The 23,021-nt window shown below is 42.0% G+C and overlaps 1 protein-coding gene across 2 annotated transcripts in view; it reads left to right on the top strand.

Moving 5' to 3' along the window:
• Positions 1–23,021, top strand: part of DDX4 (DEAD-box helicase 4) — a 101,978-nt gene that overhangs the window by 38,402 nt on the left and 40,555 nt on the right. For both annotated transcript variants that reach the window (XM_067568845.1, XM_067568846.1), the window contains exons 8-11: positions 5,880–5,921; positions 12,583–12,630; positions 12,732–12,776; positions 18,554–18,696. In XM_067568845.1, the coding sequence (XP_067424946.1) occupies positions 5,880–5,921; positions 12,583–12,630; positions 12,732–12,776; positions 18,554–18,696 (278 nt within the window). The remainder of the gene's footprint in view (positions 1–5,879; positions 5,922–12,582; positions 12,631–12,731; positions 12,777–18,553; positions 18,697–23,021) is intronic.

Raw genomic sequence — 23,021 nt, 5'->3', positions numbered from 1 at the left:
ACAGGAAGCTACCCTATTTGGGTCCTCCATCCCATGACTTCAAAATAAAGCTTTAGAAAAGTCAAAGGAGGAAGTTCTCTTGTATTTTTCTCATTTTTCTCATATTTTTCTTTAGACTTGGTTCATGAGATTCTTTCAAAATGTATTATTTTGCAAAGAATGCTGAGGTGTTCAGTTTTTCACTTGGAGTCCAGAGCTACTTGAATTTCATAGTGTCAAATTCTCTTGATGTTTTACGAGAAATGGAAATGTGTTGACTCTCACCATAACAGTTGGAATGGCTATTGTTGAATGCTCAATGAACACATTAAGATCTGTCAAACTACATGTGTTCAGCACTGTCAGACATGGCTGAGTTCTAGGAGAAAACACTGCTGTGTAGCAGTCCCGCTGTTAAGGAAGGAGAATATATCATTTAGTGGTGCAGGTGTACTACTTCAGTAAGGCTTTTAAGCTCAGAGCATTAGTGTATGAGGAAATGGCTTCAAACGTGTTCATGGACAGCCCTGCTCACCTTCCCTCTCTATATCACCCCTATTTCTATACATACGATTAAAATAAAAAGCCATTCCCCTGTGTCTTCAATGGGCAAGTCATAGACTGCAACAGCAACAAAGCTGTATCTGCTGCAGAAGCAGCAGAGACTTTGCAGCTATGAGGCTGGATAGCCCAATAAGTTGTGGGAGGAGGTCTCTATCACTTCTGAGGTCATTAGTTCAAGCTTTTAAGAAAGAAGATGCCTTTATGTACCATGATACAGAAATAAATAGCATCCTCAGATGGAAACTGGAAGAGAAAAGGAAAGAAATAGAAAAATTTTCCCCCCATACTCTGTTAGGCTGCTCCATGCCCTCCCTTCTTGAACAGAGCTTTCTTTCAAAGTTTTCAAGACTTCCAAATCAAATTAAAAATCCGTATTGGAGAAATGAGCTCTCAATTATCAGTCTTTCAATAGATTCAAGTTCCCTTCCATCAGCCATCTTACTGCCTTCCTTCATTTGGTCCAGGTAACAGGTAGTGAAGAGAACAGCATTTTACCAGAAACAATTGTTTCTTTTCCTGAGGACTTTTTGGAGTGTTCAATCAAGGCTCATCATAAGAGGAAAGAGCAGACAACTTTTGCCCTATACTAGTTCTGTCCAGGCTGACTATGTGCAAGGCCCATTTCTGCAATGAGGCCTGGCCTTTCTAATTTGTCTCAGTACTTTTCATTGTCCTACAACAAAGCCCGTCTCCGTGTGCCTGTGTCACAATGCAGCCTGCAACTTTGCAGACCTATTTCCATGCCGTTTGACATTTATCTTTCCTCACCAATGCAATGGTATCTGATGGTCAGTCTGACAGGCCAGAGATAACTTGATAACTCATCCATACCAAATACTATGTGTACATGCCAACCGTATCTTTCAACTGCTTGAGTCCCTGGGCTTCCTCTGTTTTCAGGAGCTCTTTAGTGCCCTCTCAATTTGCCCTCCTTTATTAGACTTTCATGGTTCTAGTCTACTCTGCAAAGAAAAGATTTTACAGGTTTGTATTTTCTTCTAGGAACACCAGGTATGTGTCTGGTAGGTATTCCAGTTACTTTATGTGACAGTGACTGGATTTGGAAACTTGTCTGGTGGTGACACACCTTTGCTTAAATATATACCACATTCTCTCATTCCTTTTGTTTCAAAATTTCTAAAAGGGACTAGTTCATGCCTATCGCTTGCATTTGGGTGTCTCTCCTGTCCTGAGATTTTAATGTAGTTCTGATGGACCTTCTAGAACCAGTCTTTCAACCATTTTCCACATCTTTTTAAAAAGTATGGACACCAGAACTGGACTCAGTATTCTGTAATGATTCCACTAGTCAGAGGGAATGACACCTCTCTATTCCTGTGTGGTATTCCTTGCTTATACACCCCAGGTTTGTGTTTTGCCTTCTTAGCTAGAGCATTGCAAAGGAAACTCATGTTCAGTTTATCTGCTCTTGACTGGAATCCTTTTCAGAGTTCCTGCATTTCAGGGGTACTATCTTACATCTTGTAAGTGGCCATATTCTTTGTTTCTAGATATATTATCTTGTATTTGGATATACTGTATTAAAATGCCTGATGTTCTGATGAGTCCATCTCACTAAGCAGTCTGGGTTGGCTTATATATAACTGACCTGTCGCCATCATTAATTTACCATTTTACCAATTTTTATCTGAAAATCTTACAAGCAATGATTTTGTTTTCTTTCACATCACCAATAAAGATATAGAATGACTTTGGGCCAGGAACAGATCCCCATGGGACTTTACTAGAAACACTGCCATTGGTTGAGTATTCCCCATTTTATAATGACTTTTTGGGATCTATTGTTTAACCGGTTTTTAATCCATTTAATATGGGCTACATTGACTTTACATAGTTCTAATTTTTTATCAGAATTTCATGCAGCAGAACTAAGTCAAAGTATATTCTTTGATTCTGGTTGATTCTTTTAATACTCTGGGATATAAATTATTAAGTCCTGGAGATTTAAAAAATGTTTAATAGTTACTGTTTAACACATTCTCTAGTCACTGATGAAATAAGCAGCATTTATGATCACTATAAGAAACCAATAGGTTATCCTTTCCAAATGTAGAAGATATATTAATTGAGCACTTTTGTCTTGTCTTTATCATGATTGATGATTTTACCATTTTTATCTAGTATTGGCCCTATACCATTGCTAGAATTTTGTTACTGATCTATTTAAAGATTTCTTCTCCTTAAACCTACTAGCAGAACATTTTTAATAGATAATCTTTAGTTTCCCTCACCAGCTGTCTGTGTATCATAACTGCTGATTTGTATTCACTGGTATCAGCTTTCCCATTTTTCTGTTTTCCATTTGTTGTTTTTTGATTTATTATTGGTGCTTTTGCTTTCTTCCTTGACTAGATTGGTCATTTTACCCAAAGGTAGCGTCTTTTGTGATTATTTTGGAATTGTTTTTAGGCACTTAATAAAGCATTCTTTAAAAATTCCCAGTTACTATTGATGCCTTTGTTTTTAATTTTTTGTCCCATTGAGTTTTGCTCATGATTGTTTTCAGTTTTGAGAAACTAGCCTTTTTAAAGCACAAAGTATGTGTTCCTAAGTAGGAATATATTCAGCCTGCACATAAATAGATCATGGTCACTTGCATATTAGGGCATAATCAATTTTGATTCCTGTGGTCAACTTATTTTTCTCTCAGAATCAGTTCTACTATAGAATTACTCACTAATATTGAAACTGTCTTGATTAGAAAGTTACCTGTAACTTTTAGGAACTGCAGGATTTTTTAGAAGTGGCAGCACATTCCCTGCAGATTTAAATCCCTCATGATCATAGAATTATTTCTACATATTATAGATAGATATATTTAAGGAGTTACACATACTATTCCCATGTCTGATTTGGTGGTCAATGACAGTTGTCCTGCCAATACCCTGTCTTGTGATTTATCAGGTAGTAGGAACGTTGATCCATACACATTCCAGGGCCTGTTCTTAATTGTCAATAACTAAACCAGGTAATGGCATTCTTGCTGCACTACCACCACCCCTCTGCTTTTGTGAACTCTTTCCTAAATAGGTTATACAGTTATTTTAACATTCCAGTCATGTGATTCTTGGTATGGGTACTGGCAGGCAAAACTCATTCTTCATTGGTGGTGATGGGGAGGTCTAGCTTAACTTGTAAAGTAACTTTCTGCATGGGAAGGCTAGCTGTTGTAGTTTCCAGTTTGCTTTCCAACTGGAGACTTGAAGCAAGTTGCATTTTTGACAGATCCAGTTGAGTGCCCCATTGTGGCCATTCAGTAGGCTGCTGTGAGGGTAACCCAACGGCTGGGTCCCCCAGTGTTCTAAGTTTCCAGAGCCTAAACAGAGCCCAACCACTGCCCCAGTTTTAGGGTCCCTAAGCGCATGCTCCTGGTGCAGGGCCCTTCTATGTAGCACTGTCTCCTGAGAACTGGAACCTGTTTGTCCAGCTGACTAGTCCCTGGGCTCAGTGCTAAACCTTCAGACTTCCCTGTTGCATAAAGATACCTTTGGGTGGAGTTCTAGAAGAGGGTATGAGTCTTCTGGTTTACCTCTTCAAGGGTCGTGGTAGGTGTAAATGCCTTGCTCAGAAAGTCTTAAAACATTCTTGCTCTTTAATAGCACAAATTATGTAGAGTACAGATCATTTTAGAAAACAAACATCCTAAATGCATTGCCCGTCACTAGTTTCACCCTTCTTTTTGGAATCATTAGGGGGTTCTCTGCATTTGGGTAGGTAGGCAGGGTCCCATGACTCATCCGGCTTCTACATCCTGGGTTGCTTCTTGTTTTCTCTGTACTTGGCTGGGTCCTGCCCTTCCTTTCTCCAGCTCAATGTTTCCTGTTCTTGTGGGTCTGAGTCTTCCTGGTGTATATGTCCCACCACCAACATCTCTGCTTCTTTGTTCTGTGTTTAGTAACTTCCCACTCTTTTTTTTTTTTTTTTTTTTTTCCCCCTCTCCCTTCAGAAAAGAGGCAGAAGTATTTTCTCACATGTCAAGTAAACCCATTGTCCCAAAGTGCTTCACCTTGAGTAAGTTCTAATGATCTACTGTTTGACCCTAGTCTGGCAGAGACATGACAAGCTTGCCAGCAATGGTGCAGTCCACATACACATGGAGGGGCATTTATGAAGCTGCAATTCTAATATCAGTGGTGTCCCAATATTACCCGGAATTCATAAGTTGTACAGACTCCCCAAATGGTCACTTCTGTGTGGGAAAACTTATGTTAGCTTCCAACAGGAGAGTTGAAGCAAGATGCATTTGTCCTAGTAGGTTAAGGATTGTATTTTCTTCCTTTATTAGAGGGCAGGCTGCTTGTGTTGACTTGGTGGAAGGGCATTTCTCTGAGGTCATCAGCCATGTACTGAAGTTCAGTACAGAATTGTTTATTCATATGTCTTGGGGGAGTTTCAGATTGAGTATTCTGAAATGCTTTGGATAATCAATGTAGTAGATGTAGGATAATGAGGTCCCTATCTAGTAGTGTGTTCAGGTGGATGATTGTTGTGTACTGTATTTGCCATTCTTAGGAAGAGACCCTCATGTTCTTTGCCACACATCTAATATTGCATGGATTTGAGTCTTTTCTGTGCCATTTTGGGATGAAAAATGTTAGTCTGAAATGGAAAGTGAACGAAATGAAAAATGTGCACTAATTATAAACCCTCAGTGGCTTTTTGTGTGGCAGTTGCTGTTTTATCACAGAACCTGAGGTATTCATTGTAGGATGGGACAACTGGAGACACAGAATTGCAAGTCCTTCTGTCATTGTCCGTCCTTTCCACTCAGACTTAGTCTACATTACCAAGTTTTGCCCGCACAGCTATGTCTGCTAGTAATGTGAAAATATTACATAGCTATGTTTGGAAAAACCCCAGTGTAGACGCAACAGTACCAACACTGTTCTACTTTCGTCTTACCTGGTGTTTGTCTGGAACATGGTGTAGCTATACCAGCAGAAGGACGACTCCTACCTGCTTATTCTGTGTCTCCTCTACGGGGCTCTGTTGGAATAGCTGTGTTGTCAAGGGCTTTGTAGTGTAGTCAAGTCCTAAGTCCTCTGTTGTGTCTCAACCATATTTGACCTAAAATTCTCTACAAAAGAGAACGCATGGATTTCCTGGTACTGATTTTTTTTTTAGCCTTGTGCTGCTTGAAAGGAGTTAGGATGGATAATGAAGGGCTATGACAATTTCTACTAGATTTTTCTTACTGGGAAATGATCCTGCTTTCTGCTATCTGTAGTCATAACAGCTTTAAGATACTGTATTAAGATTTGTGAAGCACTGTTACTGCCAATTACATGTAAATAATTTTGCCTTTGGTTTTTCAGGTGATAATGACAGTAACAGAAGCAGAGGATTTGGAGGCAAAGGTCAGAATCTTATGTAGTATATGTATTTGGGATTATACAAAGATTGTGTACATTTACTAGTGATTGGAAGGAAGGGAATGGGAAGTCAGGATGTTTGGGTCTTGTATTCCTTGTTATGGTACTTATTTTCTGTTACTCCATGCCTCATTTTCCCTGTTTGTAAATGGGATAATCCCTATTTTGAGAGACTTCTGAGCTGTATTCATTTTTGGAAAGTGCTTGTGAGCTCCTTAAATGCAGAAAAACAAGCTATTAATTTGCGTTTGCTAGAATTTAGCAGAAGCATCTTAAAGGGACATTGTCACATTAAATTTGACTGGTATCTTAAATTTCCTTGCCTACTATGTACCAGATAACTTTGTTGAAACTGAAACTTCTTCGAGTGCTGGTTTCTATGTGAATTCCAGACATGGGTGTGCATGCACACTATGTGCCGGAGCTGGAAATAATTGAAGTAGTATCCGTTGACCTGCATGTGTGTCGTGCGTTCACCACATGGTGCATCTGAGGTATTATGAGACCACATGGGTTGACGCCCCCTCAGTTCCCTTTTACTGCTATGTGGCCAGAGTCAGTCCATTCCTTTTCACATTTTCTTCTGCTTAGACAAGAAAAGAGAGATTTTTAGTGTTAAGTCATTACATTTCTTAGAATTTAGTAATTAGAACTTAGTGGTCTTTTAGTTAGTTGTAGCAATTGATAGTTAATATTTATTCAAGTTTTATCTTGGGGTGTCCCATCCATTTAGGGGGTTTATGCCCAAACAAGTCAGGTTTAAGAACTGTTGCATTCCTGAGATCGTTTTCAGTAAACGACCACCAACGCTGCCAGTACTGTCTAGGCAAAACTCATGTAATGGCTTGCTGCTCTATTTGCTGCTCTTTCCCGATTCGGACTCATGAGACATGGGAACTCCTTAGATTCAGGAAACATCTCATGGAGCAGGCTATGTATCTTGTGTGCGCACCAAGAGGTGGCACCAATGGATCTGACAGAGTGCCCATCTGCACCGGCAGTGAGTGCATCTCCCACTAGAATAACACAGACGGTACTGGTGACACCAGCTAAATCACACTGCCTGCATAAGTAGCACAGTCCAGGGCATAAAAGTTGTTCTCGGAGAGGGACCATGTCGAGATGCAACACTCCCTCCCTGAGCTAGGAACAACGAGGAGAAAAGTCACAGATGGATGCCGGAGCTCCGGCACCAAAAAGATCCAAAGCGGAGTGTAAGATCAAGCGCCTGGACAAACCGATGCCAACTGCCTTGATCGCAGGCACAACTCTGGAGTCGGAGCACTGCCTACTTCGTCATGTCCATCTAACACTCCATTCTCCAGATAGGTTATTGCCTCTGACACAGACAGTGGAGCTATTCCTGCCCTTTGAGGGCTCCCCGTGATAACATGGTTGGTCGGGCATCGCACAACCATCCCAGGCCACTGAACCGTTGCTCCTTTATCACCAGGCTCCACATCAGCCTAGCAGACCGTGTGTACCACTGGTCTCATCTGCTCTGACAGCACTGCCCTTTCCAGAGCAAATGGAGTTGGATTGGTCTTTGGACCTGGTCCAAGCTTTCTCACTGGAGAGATCACGTGCACTGATGCATGGCCATTGATCACAGTATCCACAGGGACCATCTACCCATGCAGAACGTCGACTGTATGGGTATGGTTGAGATCCATACTATGATTGGAGCGCATCACTTCCCCTTCCACATAACGGGCCCCCATCCAAGTATATGGTACCTCCCTCTGTGTACAATAAACCTCATCAGGTGCATCAGGAACCATTGGAGCAACCGTTCTTGACCAGTGCTTTCTCTCTGGATGAGATCCTCATCCCCCCCATTGCTCTCTCTACCAGATGATCACGGACAGTACCAGGACCTCCTGTGGAGGATGGCTGCGGCCCTCAGCCTACAGACAGAAAATGTCAGACCCCTAGGATGAACTCCTGAATATTCTTCAGCCAACAGCCCATTCATAGGTGGCACTACCAAACCATAGTGCAATATTACAAGCAGCCCAAATGATCTGGCATGCTCCAGTATCATGCACCCCAACACCCAAAAGGGCTGAGAGGCGTTATTTTGAGCAGGGTAAGAACATGGACTTTCTTTTCTTACACCTCCTGCCTAACACCCTTGAGTTTCAAGTGGCCATTCAATGGGTGAGACAGCAACACCCTAGGCCAACCCCGAGACCGGGCGGCTAAGAAACTGGACCTGATCAGATGCAAGCTCTGTTCCTTGGTAGGCCTACAATTCCGCATCCCCAGCTACCAGGCTATACTGGCAAAGTACAACTTTAAGTCGTACGCTAAATTGGCAGAATGTCAGGCCTCCTTACCCAAAGACAGACTGGCAGAATTCAAAGCCTTCGTAGATGAGGGTAAATTGGGGGCTAAGGTCTCCCTCCAAGCGGCCATGGATGCTGCAGATATAGCAGCATGCTCCCTCACTTCAGGAGTGGTACTCTGGAGAGACTCCTGGCTCCAGATATCTAGGTTCTTCAAGGAAGTCCAAACCACCTTAGAGGACTTACCTTTTGACAACAATAAACTGTTCAGTGACCAGACAGATGAAAACGTACATTGATTGAAGGACTCAAGAGCCACACTCTGTTCACTGGGCCTTTACACACCAGCCCCAGCTCGATATCAAAACAGACGGGCTTTCAGACTTTTTGATTTTTGTGCCCGAATCTCCTACCCAGCCATACCTCCTGTGACAACAAGAACAACCTTGCCGCTGCCAATGCTCCTAGAGACCCAAGTTCTCTTCTGCCTCCTCCTCCACCTTCCACCAATGACTCCAAAGACAGCTCTTTTGACTCCTTAACAGAGAACCGCAAACCTCACCCCCCCACTTTCTCCAGCTTCCTGAACACCATTCAGAGGCAATCTTTCTCCCTTTGCCCACAATTGGAGCAAGATTACCACTGATCGGTGGGTTTTAGAGATCATATACCAGGAATACCTCATAGAATTACACACTTTCCCTCCCTGCTATCCTCTCTGAGACAGATCTACCCAAATGAATCTTTACAGAAGGAAACGAATGCACACCTCACTAAAGGAGCCATAGAAAAGGTCCCACACCATTATCGGGGCCATGGATTCTATTTCCCTTATTTCCTCATACCAAAGAAAAATGGGGACTTTCACCCCATCTTGGATTTAAGGTCCTTGAACAAATATATCCAAAAATTCTGCTTCCATATGGGCACCGTTCAACAAATAATCTCCTCCCTTCCCCTTGGGGCCTGATTCGTGGCTCTCGATATGAAGGTTGAATATTTTCATGCGGACATCCACCCTGCCAACCGCAAGTTCCTCCAGCTTCACGGTAGGCCATACCCATTGCAAATTCCAGGTCCTCCCATTTGGCATAGCCACTACACCCCGTGTTTTCACAAAGGTTTTCGCAGTGGGTCACAGCCGACATGCAATGCCCGAGTGACTTACTCTTCCCATATCTGGACGATTGTCAGAACTCACAGGGAGACACTTTCTCCTTCCATGGGCACTGGGATTTCATTATGCATTTCCATTCTTCACTAAAGTTCTCTGCAAAGTAAAGAGGGACCCACACAGTCTTCGTACTCATAGCCATCTTCTGGACCCACCAGTACTGGTTCACTGTTTCACCTCTCCACCCACCTTCCAATACGCCTCCCCCTTCTTCTGGACCTCCTCATGCAATAACAGGATCAAATCCACCACCCCAACCCACACACCTTACATCTCACGGCCTGGTATTTGGATGGGGCTCATGGATAGACATCACGTGCTCCATGCCAGTGAGAGATGTTTTCACCTGCAGCCGACGCCACACTACCAGAGCCTGCTACCAGGCCAAACTGTGATTCATGTAGTGGATAACCAATAAACAAAAATAGGATAAGTGTGTCCATACCAACCATCCTGGATTACCTACTTCACTTTCACTGCTCAAGCCTTGCCCACTCCTTCATTCAGGTCCATCTGGCAGCGCTCAGCATCTTCCTCCCTTTTGTAGATGGCTTCTCAGTCTTCAGCCAGCCAACTACAGCTCAATTTTTTTTTGTGGTCTTCTCAACACCTTCCCACCGCTCAAGAAACCTACTTCTGATGGACATCAACCTTGTCCTTTCCAGCCTCACGAAACCACCATTCGAGCCCTTGGCCACATGCTTGCTCACCTACTTCTCCATGAAAAAAGGTATTCCTAGTGGCCATCATGTCTGCCTGTAGGGTCAGTGAACTTGCAGCCATGATGGCGGACACACCTTTACTTCATTTCACAAGAAAAAGGTCTCCCTATGACTCCATCCTATGTTTCTCCCAAAGGTGGCCTCTCCTTTCCACCTCAACCAAGTAATCCATCTTCCAACTTTTTATTCAAAACCACACTCCTCCAACAGGGAGTGCATATTGCACTCCTTTGATGTCTGTCACACGCTGGCCTTTTATCTCCACTGCACCAGTGCCTTTCCAGATTCGCCCAGACTTTTTGTTACAATAGAGGAACACATACAAGGTCATGCCATCTCCTCTCAACACCTAAATGGATTTCACACTGCATCACCAAATGCTATACTACTGCCAAAGTCGATCCACCTCTGGGTATAACAGCTCACTCGACAAGAGCACAGGCCACCACGTCTGCCCTCCTTGTGAATGTCCCATGGCAGGACATTTGTAAAGCCGTGATGTGGTCTTCTAGCCAAACATTCACAGCTCACTACACTATAGCCACTTCAGCGGCAGCAGACGTGGCAATTGGCCACACAGTCCTCCAAACACTGACACCTGGTGAGCCCTTGCATCCACCTCCACGCTGATTACTACTCACTACGCTACCCACGTCTGTAATCCACATAGGGACCAACACTCAAAGAAGAAAGGGAGGTTACTTACTGTAATTGATTCTTTGAAAGGTATGGTACCTATCTAGATTCCAATCCCACCCTCTGTCCTCTCTGCTGTGGGTGAGGTGTCTGCCAGTTAGAGGGAACCGAGGGGGTGTCGACCCACGTTGTCTAACACCTCAGATGCACCACATGGTGAATTCACATAGGACACGTGGATCTACAGAGACTACTTCAAACAGTTCCAGCTCTGGCATATGGCATACATAAGCACCCACGTTTGGAATCCAGATATGGACCACACCTCTTGAAGAACCATCAGTTACAGTAAGTCGCCTCCCTTTTTTTTAAAAAAGGTAAATTTTCTTTTTACTCTTAACTTATTTATTATTACATTTCTTATCTTGGGTAATGAGAATATAGTAGGCAGCTGATTTCTAATCAGTTCAGTACATTTCAGTTTCAGGTTTTCATGCACTACTAGACCAACGTTTGCAGTGTAGCTGCTGTGTTTGGGTTGCAGGCAGGGCAAACTAGTTATTTAGTAGTTTAAGATGCTACACTAAAAGTATGGGCTAATGTGCACATGCTTAATCTCTAGTCCTGGCTGGCATCCATCTTTTTCCTTCCACCAAACTATTAGAACAAGCTGCTGTATGTCATTAGAAAGATATGATTCTTAGTTCTCCAATGTTGTTTAGTTCCATCTGTCAGGTTTCCTTCACAATTTGACTTTTTTAGATAGTCACTAATCCCAGTGACAAAGGAATATAGACCTCTTTCCAGACATGCTGAAGGTAGTTTTAGTATCCCAAGCATTTCAGTTTATTTTGTCACTAACAACTGTGGAGCACTTGTTTTTAGGATTTATTGGAATACCTTAATTACATTTTAAGAAAAGACATTTCAAATGGCTATGTCTTGTATAAGTGAAAGCTTTTTTTTTTTTTTTTTTTTTTTTTTTTTTTTTTTTTTTTTTTTTTTAAATAAACAAATTCTCAATTTTGGCCAAACTGGACCACATGGTTTCCCTTTTTAAAATGTTCAATTAAAAAAAACATGGACTTGTAGGTCAGAGCATATTCTATTTTTTTCGTCTCTGCCTTAGACTTCACTTGGATTGTGATGGTTTCTTGGGAAGAACCCAAAGTTTTGCTGTAAGCAACATAAGTGTTCTGGCAAGTAAGTTTTTGAGCTGCTCAGTCTGGAGAACATAAGACAAGAACAGTTAATTAAACTAACATTTCTAAACAATGTAGGTAATAGTTGCCTTGAAGTATCAAAAGATAGAGGTGCTTTCTGTGGTTTGGCTCCCCATTGTGGTCTGTGTGGATGGTTCCTCACATCTGGTCAAAGGACCAACATCTGGCTTCTTCTCTGACCATCCTGCCAAACTATCATTCACGGCCTCATCTCGCTTCTTGACTACTGAATCCATTTCTTCTCTGGCCATTAGCACTGCAACATTGTTCCTTCAAGTCCAGTCAAAATGCTGCTGACAGAATCCTTTCCTCCAGCTCACTTATCCACTGTGCGAAACACAAACTTGTTGTCTTCAATAGCTTACCTCACCTTACTTTCCTAGCTCACTGTGTTGTGATCCCACCCCATTTACTCTACCAACTGTCAGGCTCCATCAACCATTTGTCTACTTCTGCAAGGACCTAAGCACCTTCCATGCTGTCTCTCATGCGTTTGTTTTTTTTGTGACTGTACTTTAACTTGTGAAAAGCATTTGAGCCTGAGAGAGAAGTGCTCATTTATTTTGGAAATCAAAGTAAAACAAATATGACAAATTTTAACAGGAGGATACAGAGGTTACAACGAAGAAATAATTGCAGGTTCGGGAAGAAGTAAGTAGATTTACTATAATGTAGCTTGTCAAGAATTCAGTAATTTTTTAATTGCCTCACTTTTTCCTTCTTTTTCCTAATCAATTTCTTTTCTACTTAAGGTTCTTGGAAATCAGATGGCAAAACAGAAAATGATGGTGATCAAGGTAAACTAAGAAATTCATTGGCATATATGTATGTAGGATTACTTAAGGCAAGAAGACCAAACTTGTAAAGTTTGATTCTATTTTAGATTTCATTAATCTATACATATAATTTGAGTGATACTGTATAAACAAATTATAAATTCCTCAAGGTAGACAGGGTGCCCATCCTTAGAGTTTATAATCTAAAGCAATCCACAGATTTAAAAAACAAAACTAACTTTTCAAAACATTTCAGGTGCACAGAGCACCATGTGACCAGAATTTGGAATTGTCACATTGGTGCAGTAGTTTGTGACGTTTTAAATATTACTTTGCTAGGTGCTGGATTAATAGGTTTCACTTACGTATATTGAATTTACTTGAAAGACAAAAGGGTGACAGTTGCTGCCCAGGATAGGGAAAGGTATTCCAGGCTTAAAGGGCAGCGTGGAGAAAGGCAGACACAAAGATGAACATAGGAATGATGCAAGAAAGTGGTAAGGTGAGGTCCAGCAGGTCCAAAGGAGTGGAGAGGTATCCAGGACATCTGTGGATGGCAGTTTGCCCCAACCTGTAAGAAAATCAGGCTTGCCTGCAAAGAGTTCTCCAATCATCCAAGGAAGACAGATGATCCTTGCTGGAGATTCAATACTCAGAAGACTAGAAATAATGTTCTGCAAGATAGACTGACAAGACAATGTGCTGCTTTCCTCGGTCCAAGACGAGACATCACTCTAAGATTGGCTAGGTTTCTGAAGTTAATGGGCGAGGGTACATTGGTGCTGGTTCCCGTTGGCACAAATGACACATCATGGGATATCTTGCAGGTAGTAGATGACTTCAGGGAACTTGGAAGCATGCTGAAGAAGAAAGTCCAAGGCATCTTCTCTGAGATCTTTCCTGTATTATGGGCAAAGAAGACAGAAGGTAGAAGTTCTTTGAGTTGTGTCCCTATGGGTGCTCTACTTCAGGTTCACATGTGCCTCTCGAGTCCTCAATAAGAGATTTCTAGCCAGCAGTGTCCATTTGGCCTGTGCACACTGTCAATGCCTCCATGTGGCAAATGCTGAGGCTATATAGGGTGTGCGCAGATGAGTCACCCTCGCTTCCTTCTCTACTGCCTCGGCCTGAGGCAGAACACTAATGTGTCCACCTAGACTGTACTCAGCCTTTTATCTTTATTTTTTTTCTATTGAAGTTAATTTAGAGTATAGTTAGTTTCAGGTGAGGACTGATTTTCTTTTTTTGTTTTCTCCTCTTCTCCCCCACAACCCAGGAGACTTGTCTTCTGATGAGGTATGTCTGGTTTACCAGGCTTCAAATGCTGCCTTTCTTGTTGGGAGGCTGTACTGGTAAGTGATGGACACTCCAAGTGTGTCCGTTGCCTGGGGGAGTCCCACATCTCCCAGAAGTGCTTTTGTGGTTTTGCCTTTAAGCCTATGGCTAGGAAGAACAGGGAAATAAAGATCAGATTTCTGATGGTGAAGGAATGTTCCCTAGAACCACCCTCTGAGTTACATCAGGAGGAGCCCACCTGACTGTCTGTCCCCAGACTGATCCAGCACCCAGTCAACCTCAGGGCACACTTCTCCTAAGAAAGGGAAGCCTTTGGCGCATTCTGGGAAGACGCCCTAAAAATAGGAATGAGGCTCTCTATCTAAGGGGCCAGCTCCAAAAAAGACTTGGTCCTTGTCAAGGTTCTTGGTGTCCTCTGGTACTGTTGAAGCCAAGGATTTTATCTGGTGCTAGTGGGCCTCCAAAGCACTGAAGCTCCAAGGAGAGGAAGCACAGCTCTAATACGGTGCCTGTATTCTCCACTAGTAAGGAAAGGAAGCACTGGGTAGCATTGACCTCAGTCCTGATATCGGCACTGAAGCATCTCACTCAGCTGTTAGTGCCATCGTGCACCTTAACTCAGCCATAGCTACCGATGCAGGCCTGTACAAGTGGTGTACTCGGTACTGAGCAAGCATCGGTGTCTGACATCCACCAGGCCTGTGGTACACTCATTGGTCTTGGCTACAGCGTTGCTACTGGGTTCCTTTTTGATTCTGATATTTGTCAGATGAATCAGTATCTTCACTGCTGACAGGTACCAAGCATGTCTTCGTACTGAGACCTTGGTCGGTGTGGCCACTCTGTGGTGCAAGACTTTCCTTCAACCACATTGGCAGCCCCAGTCCTTCCTCCTCCACATCCTCTCGAGGAAGAAGAGGACGATTCCCAGTCTGTCTCCTTTATTTCAGTTAAGGGTTCTCCTACACAGCCTTCAGGAATCCACCTCATGCAGGGAGGACATTGCAGCACTTACATTGCTGGTTCCACCATTCTTTATGCCACCCCCACTCGCTTATGGACCTCCGTATTGGCCATATTGGAACCTGTGTGCTGCCTGTTGATGACCATTCAGTAGACCACTGGTACCATCCTTTAAGGAGACCAGGGTGCCACATCCTCCCTCTACCCTTCCATGACAGAATGAGATGTTTGAGGAGCTGGAGGCTAGGAGAGATGGAGTCACCCCTGAGACTCCCACTTCATTGTCGTCTCTGGATGAGGTGATGATGCCTCCCCCATCTTCTATCACCAACGACATCACACAGTTCCAGGACCTCACTAGAAGGGTAGCTGACACTCTGGATCCTTCTGAAGGAGGTCAAAGATTAGCTGCATAAGCTGCTAGATATGTAGCATTTGGCAACATCCCCTCAGAGTGGCATTACCTATTAATGAGGCTTTCCTAGATCTGGCCAAGATGGTATGGCATACTACTCCACCAATGTGCAAAAGGGGCAGACAAGAAGTATTACGTGCCCCCTAAAGTTTCAACTTTTTATTTTCCCATCTCCTGTCTAACTCCCTTGTATTGGATGATGTGAATGAATGGATAGGCAGCACCTTTTGATAACTACCTCCATGACAAAGACCAAAACGACTTGATTTCTTGGGTTGAAAGTCTTGCTTCTCCTTAGCCCTGCAGTTTCAGATTGCAAACTATTAAGCAGTCATGGCCAAATATAATTTTACTAATTACAACAAGCACACGGCCTTTATTGAACAACCACATTATTTCAGGGAACAATTCCAGTCTGTCGTTGCCGAGGGTCAGCTGTTGGCCAAGACAACTCTTCAAGCATCTGTAGATGCTGTGGATGCTGCTGCCAAATCCATTTCGGCGATGATAGTTAGTTATGTGCAGGGTGTCATGGCTCCAGCTTTCACGGTTTCCAAGAGATTTAGAACAGTGTAGAGGATCTCACTTTTAAAGGTCATAAGTTCTTCTTGGAGACAACGAATGACTCCCTGCACACACTGAAGGATTCCAGGGCCACCCTGTGTTCCTTGGGCATTTATATGCCTACAAGCAAGAAATGTTTCGGTAGATCAGACTGCTCAGAGATCACATGCTGCTCAATTCTGAAGGTGCCAAAGACACACGGAACCCTCTCTCCTCCCGAAAGAGAGACAGTTTTCAGAGGAAGATGAACACCCAAGTGCCCTCCAAACCATCCAGGCATCATCTAAACAGCGCTTTTGGTAGGTGGGTTGAGAGTTCTAACCCTCCCACTTCTCTGATTTTAAGGTTGCATCCTTTAGCCCACCTTCTTCCCTTTGGGGACTGCCTTGTCCAAATCCAGCAGGCTTGGGAGCAGATCACCATGGACCAATGTGTCTTGGAGGTCATAACATTGGGCTACATCATCCAGTTTTTGTCACTCCATCCCTTCCAACCCTTTATCTCCATCCCTTTTCAGGGACTTCTGTCATGAGTGTCTACTAAAGCAAGAGGTGAATTCTCTCCTCCGGCTAGGAGCAATAGAACCAGTCCCTTCCCATTACAGGGCCACAGGGTGTTCTACTCGGAATACTTCCTAGTACCAAAAAAGGATGGAGGTTGCTGGTCGATCTTAGAGCTAAGACTTAATCCCATATAACATTGTTTTAAAACTTAGCACTATGCAATATTAATAAAGCACATGTTAAATGGGTTAAGAACTGGCTAGCTGATGGATCCCAAAAAGTAGTTGTCAATGTGGAATCATCAAATTGAGGTGTTTCCGGTGGGTTTCCACAGGGATTGTATCTAGGTCCAACACTATTCAATATTCTAATCAGTGATCTGGAATCACTGGACTATAAAATCATTGTTCATAAATTTGTGGATGACAAAAGGATTGGTGGAGTAGTAAAGGAGGATAGCACGGTCAAAGAGGGATCTGGATTCCTTGTCAAGTTGGTTGCATTCAGACAATGCATTTTAATGTATCCAAATGCAAGGACATACATGTAGGGACAAAGAATGCAAGTCATACCTACAAAATGGGGACTGTATCCTGGAAAGCAGTCACAAACAACTGAACATGAACTCTCAGTGTGATTGTGGCGAAAAGGGTTTATGCAGTGCTAGTAATAAATGCAGTAATAAACAGGGGAGTAGGGAGGTAAATGGCATTGGTGAGACACATGCTGGCACATGACAGGTAGTTTTAGTGTCTATATTCTAAAAAAGAAGTTGAGACATTGGCAGGAACATGGGGAGCCGTAAATGACGCAAGCCTATCAAAAAGATAAAAAGCAGGCTTGATTATAGTGTATAATTACTTTTAGAGGGAGAAAATACTGGGTAACTAAGGGTGATTTAATCTAGAGAATAACAAGAACCCAATGGCCGGAATTTGAAGGCATACATCTTCAAATTGCAAATAAGATGCGTATTTTTGAAAGGGAGACTAGCCATTAGAACAGACTACCAAAGCGAAGTCATGGATTCTCTATCTCATGAAGTTTTCAAGACTGGTGCCTTTCTGGTAGATATGTTTTAGACAAGCACAAGTTATTGTGCTTAATATAGGGATAATTGGGTGAAATTTAAGTGCTTATGAATGTAGGAGTTCAGACTTAATTGATCCCTTTTGGCTTTAAAATCTGATGTTTTGCTGAACAATGTTTTTTTGTTTAAAAAAAAAAAAAAAAAAAAAAAAAAAAAAAGACAGAATTGTATCCAATATTTTGCACTTGCTCTTTATTTAGAACTTCAAAATTTAATCACCAGTTAAAATTTTTATTTAATTTCTGAATAAACTTTGTTCATATTGAACAAATATTGAAAGTCCCTCTACAGCTGCTTCTCTTACTAGTCTTACCAGCTTTCAAATGAGTCTTCAGATAATTCTTCCAGGCCCCAAATTTGTTGAATATTGTGGTCAAGGCCTTTTTATTCTAAAATGTAATTTTCTGAACACAGTTTGGTCTTTCTAATGCACTTGTAGAACACCTCACATCCACATACAAGTGCTCCATATGGCTTACTGATGTGCCAGGCAAAGTTTGGGCTAGACTTGCTTTCAGCAGTACGTAAACTTCGTAGTGTAAACACGACTTCAAAGGTAAAAAATTCAGTTTTTTTAGTTACACAGTAGAACCTCACTAATTCTCTCCACTGATTGGAAGAGCCATTTGTGAGAAAGTGAACAAATACTAAGCAAATAGAATGTTTCAGAAAAACTGTGTTTTTGCCAACTGCAGGTAGGCTTTTTAAAAAATTTTGATAATATGCTATAAATGTATAATATTTTTTTTAAATGAAGTTTAGTATTAGAGACTTTAATGCAGCACACTAGTAAATCTTTGCTGAGCAATGGGAAGAGATTTTTCACTCATGAATTATAAAATGCAGGTTAATAAAGTTCTTCTGAATTGTTTGGCTGGTCCACATGTAACAAATCGCTTTAACTAAAAATTTCCCTCAAATTATTGTGCAAGTATCTGAACCATTGTTTTTCTTTTGTACTCTGAAGGTCCAAAGGTGACTTATGTGCCTCCACCCCCACCTGACAATGAAGAAGCCATCTTTGCACACTACCAGACAGGAATTAATTTTGACAAATATGACCAAATCCTTGTGGAAGTGTCAGGACTTGATCCTCCACCAGCAATACTGGTTAGTGAACTCTTGTCCTCTATTACTTTAAAGTGGCTGACAAAAGGTATTTAAAAAATGAGTTTATGCCCTTTTTTGCTGCTTTGATATATTAAAAACCTGAAATGTTACTCTAACAAATGTTCTGCTTGTTTTTTCTTTTGATAAAAACATAACAAGTGGCAAAATAGAGCTCTTGATATTCTTTGGAAGATCTCTTTTGAGGGGCAGAGTTTCAGGAACTTATTTTATTAGCTAACTTTGAAGGGTAAGAGAAGCATAGGTGTGGAATCTTAATTTTTTTCCAAATTACTGTTGAAATTAAATAGCTGTCAATCACACCAAAGCCTGACTAAAAAAAATTCTTTCTCTTCTCAGTTGCTCTGCTTTTTGTCTCGAGTGTTGTGAAACTTTACTAGCTCCTCCATAATATTCTTCCAGGTTTAATAAGACTCTAATTTTTAAAGTATAAAACCAAAACACCAGTGGTGGCCTTTTTTTTTTTTTTTTTTTTTTTTTTTTTTGAGACACTACAAAGAAGCAAAAGGTACAAGCCTATTTTTTCCGTTTGCAATAAGTTTTTTCTTAAAACTTAAATAAATACTGACCTCTAGAAAATCATTAGGAACATTTTAGTAAAAGCATATTTTAAAATCTGTTCATTTTAAAGCAAATGAGAATCCTTGATTAGAGTAACTTGAGCATTTTTCTTTCACCTTTGAAAGTCTGTTTCCATTGTCCATAATGAAATTAACGCAAAATCTAAAACAGCATGTATTGAGAAAGTAAAGGAGATGTATAGTTTTCATATTAGAAATCTAAAGTGGTGATTAACATTTCACACAATATACACATTTAAAATTTTCTGTTTTTGTTTGTTTGCTCTGCAGAAATACATAATTTCTCTATAAATCAAATACTTGTAATGTGCTGCCTGAGGAGATCTTTTTTTCATTGATACTATATATAAAAAGTTGAACACTGAGGAATGGAAGTAGTGAGCATAAGGACTGTTTGTGTTCAGGAAAGATCTGTTTTTACAGAAAATTAGAAACAGTAAATATAATTAAATAATTTTTCTACATGTGTAGTGTGATCTGTTGACTTTAAGAAACTGGTTTAGGTTTTTCTTTTGAGCAGTTTTTGTGTGTTCTGGATATTTCCTAATTTGTGGGAGTTAATGCAATACAAATGTTATGTGAAATAAAGTAATCTTCCGTTCTGTGTTTTCTCAGAATTAGAACGAGAACCATTGTGTAAATACATATTCTTTGTTAAGAAATTAATGAAGTAGGTGTTTGTAGTTGGTTACTGATGGCTGGTAGTCAGATTAGGCCAGTCATGAGTATGTCACAGGTGTAGGAAGTTGAAAATTATCCAGAATCTGAGGCACAGGAAACAAGACTATAAAACTTCAGAGGATGGTTGTTAGACTATGTAAGGCAGTGTTTCTCAGCCTTTTAAGTAGCAAGTGCCCCCTAACTTCTGAACATTTTAATAGGTACCCCAACACTCATATTCCATGGGATTTTATATTTACAGACTAATGTGAGCCATACGTTGGAAGAAGGGCTGGGTATATAAGGCCTTGATATGACAGATGTCAGGTCTAGTGTGGGTTAGGGTTACCACCTTTACACCAGGGGAGCACAGCTTAAGTATATACCTGGAGTAGAGGTGATGTTGGCCAAAGCTAGGAGGCTTTGAGCAGCATGCCAGTGCTGGGGAATATAAAGCGCCGCCATAGATTTGAGAGGCGGAAGGGGTGAGAGAGAGAGAGAGAGAGAGACAGGGAAGGCAAGCAAGAGAGAGAGAGACAGGAAAAGAGGGTAACTTGTAAAATCTGGGGCTGTCATAGTTATCAATTTGACTGCTTAGCTAAAGCAATGAAATTGACAAGTTTTCTGGGCAGGGGGCTTTGAGCCAGGGAGGGGGGCTGCCACTTGGGCAAGTTGCAAGTGGCTGCCGCTTGGCTGCCAGCTCGGGAGGTGGGCGACTGCCACCCAATCTGAGCTGGGCCGGAGGAGGCTTCTGCGCCAGCTGGGACCCAGGGAGGTGAACAAGGGGCTGCTGCCCGTCTTTAGGCCAGGGCGCTGGAGGCTGTCCCTTGGCTTGGAGCTGGGGCACAGGTGGCTGCCACCCAGCTCACGAGACTCTGGAGGCTGCCACTAGGCTCCCACCTGGAAGCTGGGACTTGGCGGCAAGCGGGGGGCTGCCGCCGCCTCCCCCAGAAGCTAGCGGCTGCCGCCTGCCTCCCAGCTGGAAACTGTGACTGGGCAGGAAGCGGGGGACTGCAGCCCGGCTTCCCGGGACTGTAGCGGCTGCTGCCCGCCTCCTAGCTGGGAGCTGTGACAGGGCGGGAAGTGGCCTGCTGCTGCCCGGTTTTCCCAGAAGTCGACAACTGCTGCCTACCTCCCCTTCACTCAGTTTTTCCCCGGGTACCCCCTGCCTGTGTCTCGCATACCCCTGGGGTATACCCTGGGGTATGCGTACCACAGGTTGACAAACTATGATGTAAGGGATACTGAAGAGAGAACTGAGACACCTTGCTAGTATAGTAGAGGTCACAACATTTTGGCCAAAAACTTGATGGCTATTTGTTGTGGGTTTTTGTTTCTTTTCCTGTAGTGGAACTAATTCATATACTTGATTTTATTTTACATTGATTATTCTAAAATATCCTTTTAAAAAGCCAACACAGCTCCAAGTGACACGACTGGAAATCTGACTTTTTAAAAATGTGTTTGTATTTTGGTCAATAAATGTGGCAACACTTGCATAACAATTCGGTATTTATTTCAGGCTTGTTCTCTCTGGTTTTGGTGTATGCAGTTCATAATTGAATGAAGAACTTGATTTTAAAATTGCTTACAGAAAAAAAATTCTACTCTAAGTTCCAGATGTTCTGGGAAGATAGTATTTTTTTAATAAACCAAATATAAACTATACTGGGGAAGTTTGAAAAGGGGTGGGGAAAAATGTAGAACACATTTTGGGGAAACATAGTAAATTACTACTCCTGAGAACTTTTCTTAAAGTTAAGAAAAGAGATGGCATACATTTTGCGCAGGCTAGCCACAGGGGAGTTCAAGGTTACAGTCCTCACTATTAATAAATGTTTAAACACACTTCTAAAATTAAAACTGGCATTTGAGTCTGTAGCTGGATTTGGCAATATTGCTGACAAGTTGCTTCATTTAACAAACTAGCAGAGTGAGCGCCCCATGCAAGAGACTGAACTCTTCAACTATTGAAGCAGGTTGGACAATATCTTAGTTTTAAACATCTTAAGAGTTTGGAGAGGCATCATAAATGATGCTCTGGAAGATACTTGGCATCAAGTGGGAAGATCACCACACTAATACCAGAATCCTCATTGAAGCCAATGTCACCAGCACTGAAGCAATGATCCTTATGCACCAACTACGCTGGGTTGGACATTGTGTGCAGATGCCAGATTTTCACCTCCCAAAATAAGCTCTCTTCTCAGCTCATCTGTGGTTAGAGATCTTGTGTGGGTGAGAGGAAACGCTATAAAGATACACTGAAACAATATCTTAAGAAAACTAATATGGACGTCATAAGTTAGGAGGAGCAAGCCAGCAACCGACCATCAATGGTGCCATATCCTCCATCAGGCAGTGACCCGCTTCAAGGAGAAGTGTCTTGCCCTCGAAGCTCAAAAGAGAGAATGGAAGGAAGAAAAAACAAAACAAAACTTGCTACCAGCTGGCAGCTGATGAGCTAGAAAATGTCTGTAGCTGTTGCACGTGGATCTGTGGTTCCAGAATTGGGCCCTGAGATGACTCAGGAGTACATATGTAACTCTGTGGTAGAGATAGCAATCCCTCGATTCGAGGACTGACGACGACTTAAATAGAGCTCCCACACTAACATGTCACAAATTTAAACTTATTAATGGTGGCAATGCCAGCAAAAGAATCAGATGCCAAATTTATTTAAACTTAAAATTGTTTTCAGTGTGACTAGTTGATTCTGCATTCTTCTTAATCAAGATTGTCTTGTTTCTTCCCCTGTAGTTATTAGGTAGGTCAGAATCCAGTTGAACAAGGAAACCTCTCCCTTTATAAGGATGCATCTGCTGGAAGAATGCCTCCAAAAGAGAAAAAGCCTCTCATGGAACTTTTCCCAAGCTCTCTTCACTCTCTCCCTAATTCTTCATGTAGGACATGCAGTAATAATTTTCCTGACGTACTTCTATACCGGATATGGAATGGCTACAGAGCTTGGTTATACATATTTGTTCATGTTTGTCCAGATTTGTTCATGGTAAGATCATTCAGTGATCTGCTAGCTATTGCTGAAGTTAGCTATAAAAGGTATTT

The sequence above is a fragment of the Emydura macquarii genome, unplaced genomic scaffold (assembly GCF_026122565.2).
Source record: "Emydura macquarii macquarii isolate MOO-44397 ecotype Brisbane River unplaced genomic scaffold, CSIRO-AGI_Emac_v2 contig_2897, whole genome shotgun sequence".
In the NCBI taxonomy this organism is placed as follows: Eukaryota; Metazoa; Chordata; order Testudines; family Chelidae; genus Emydura; species Emydura macquarii.
The sequence above is the reverse complement of the archived record's forward strand: the minus strand, read 5'-3'. Positions and strand labels throughout refer to the sequence as shown.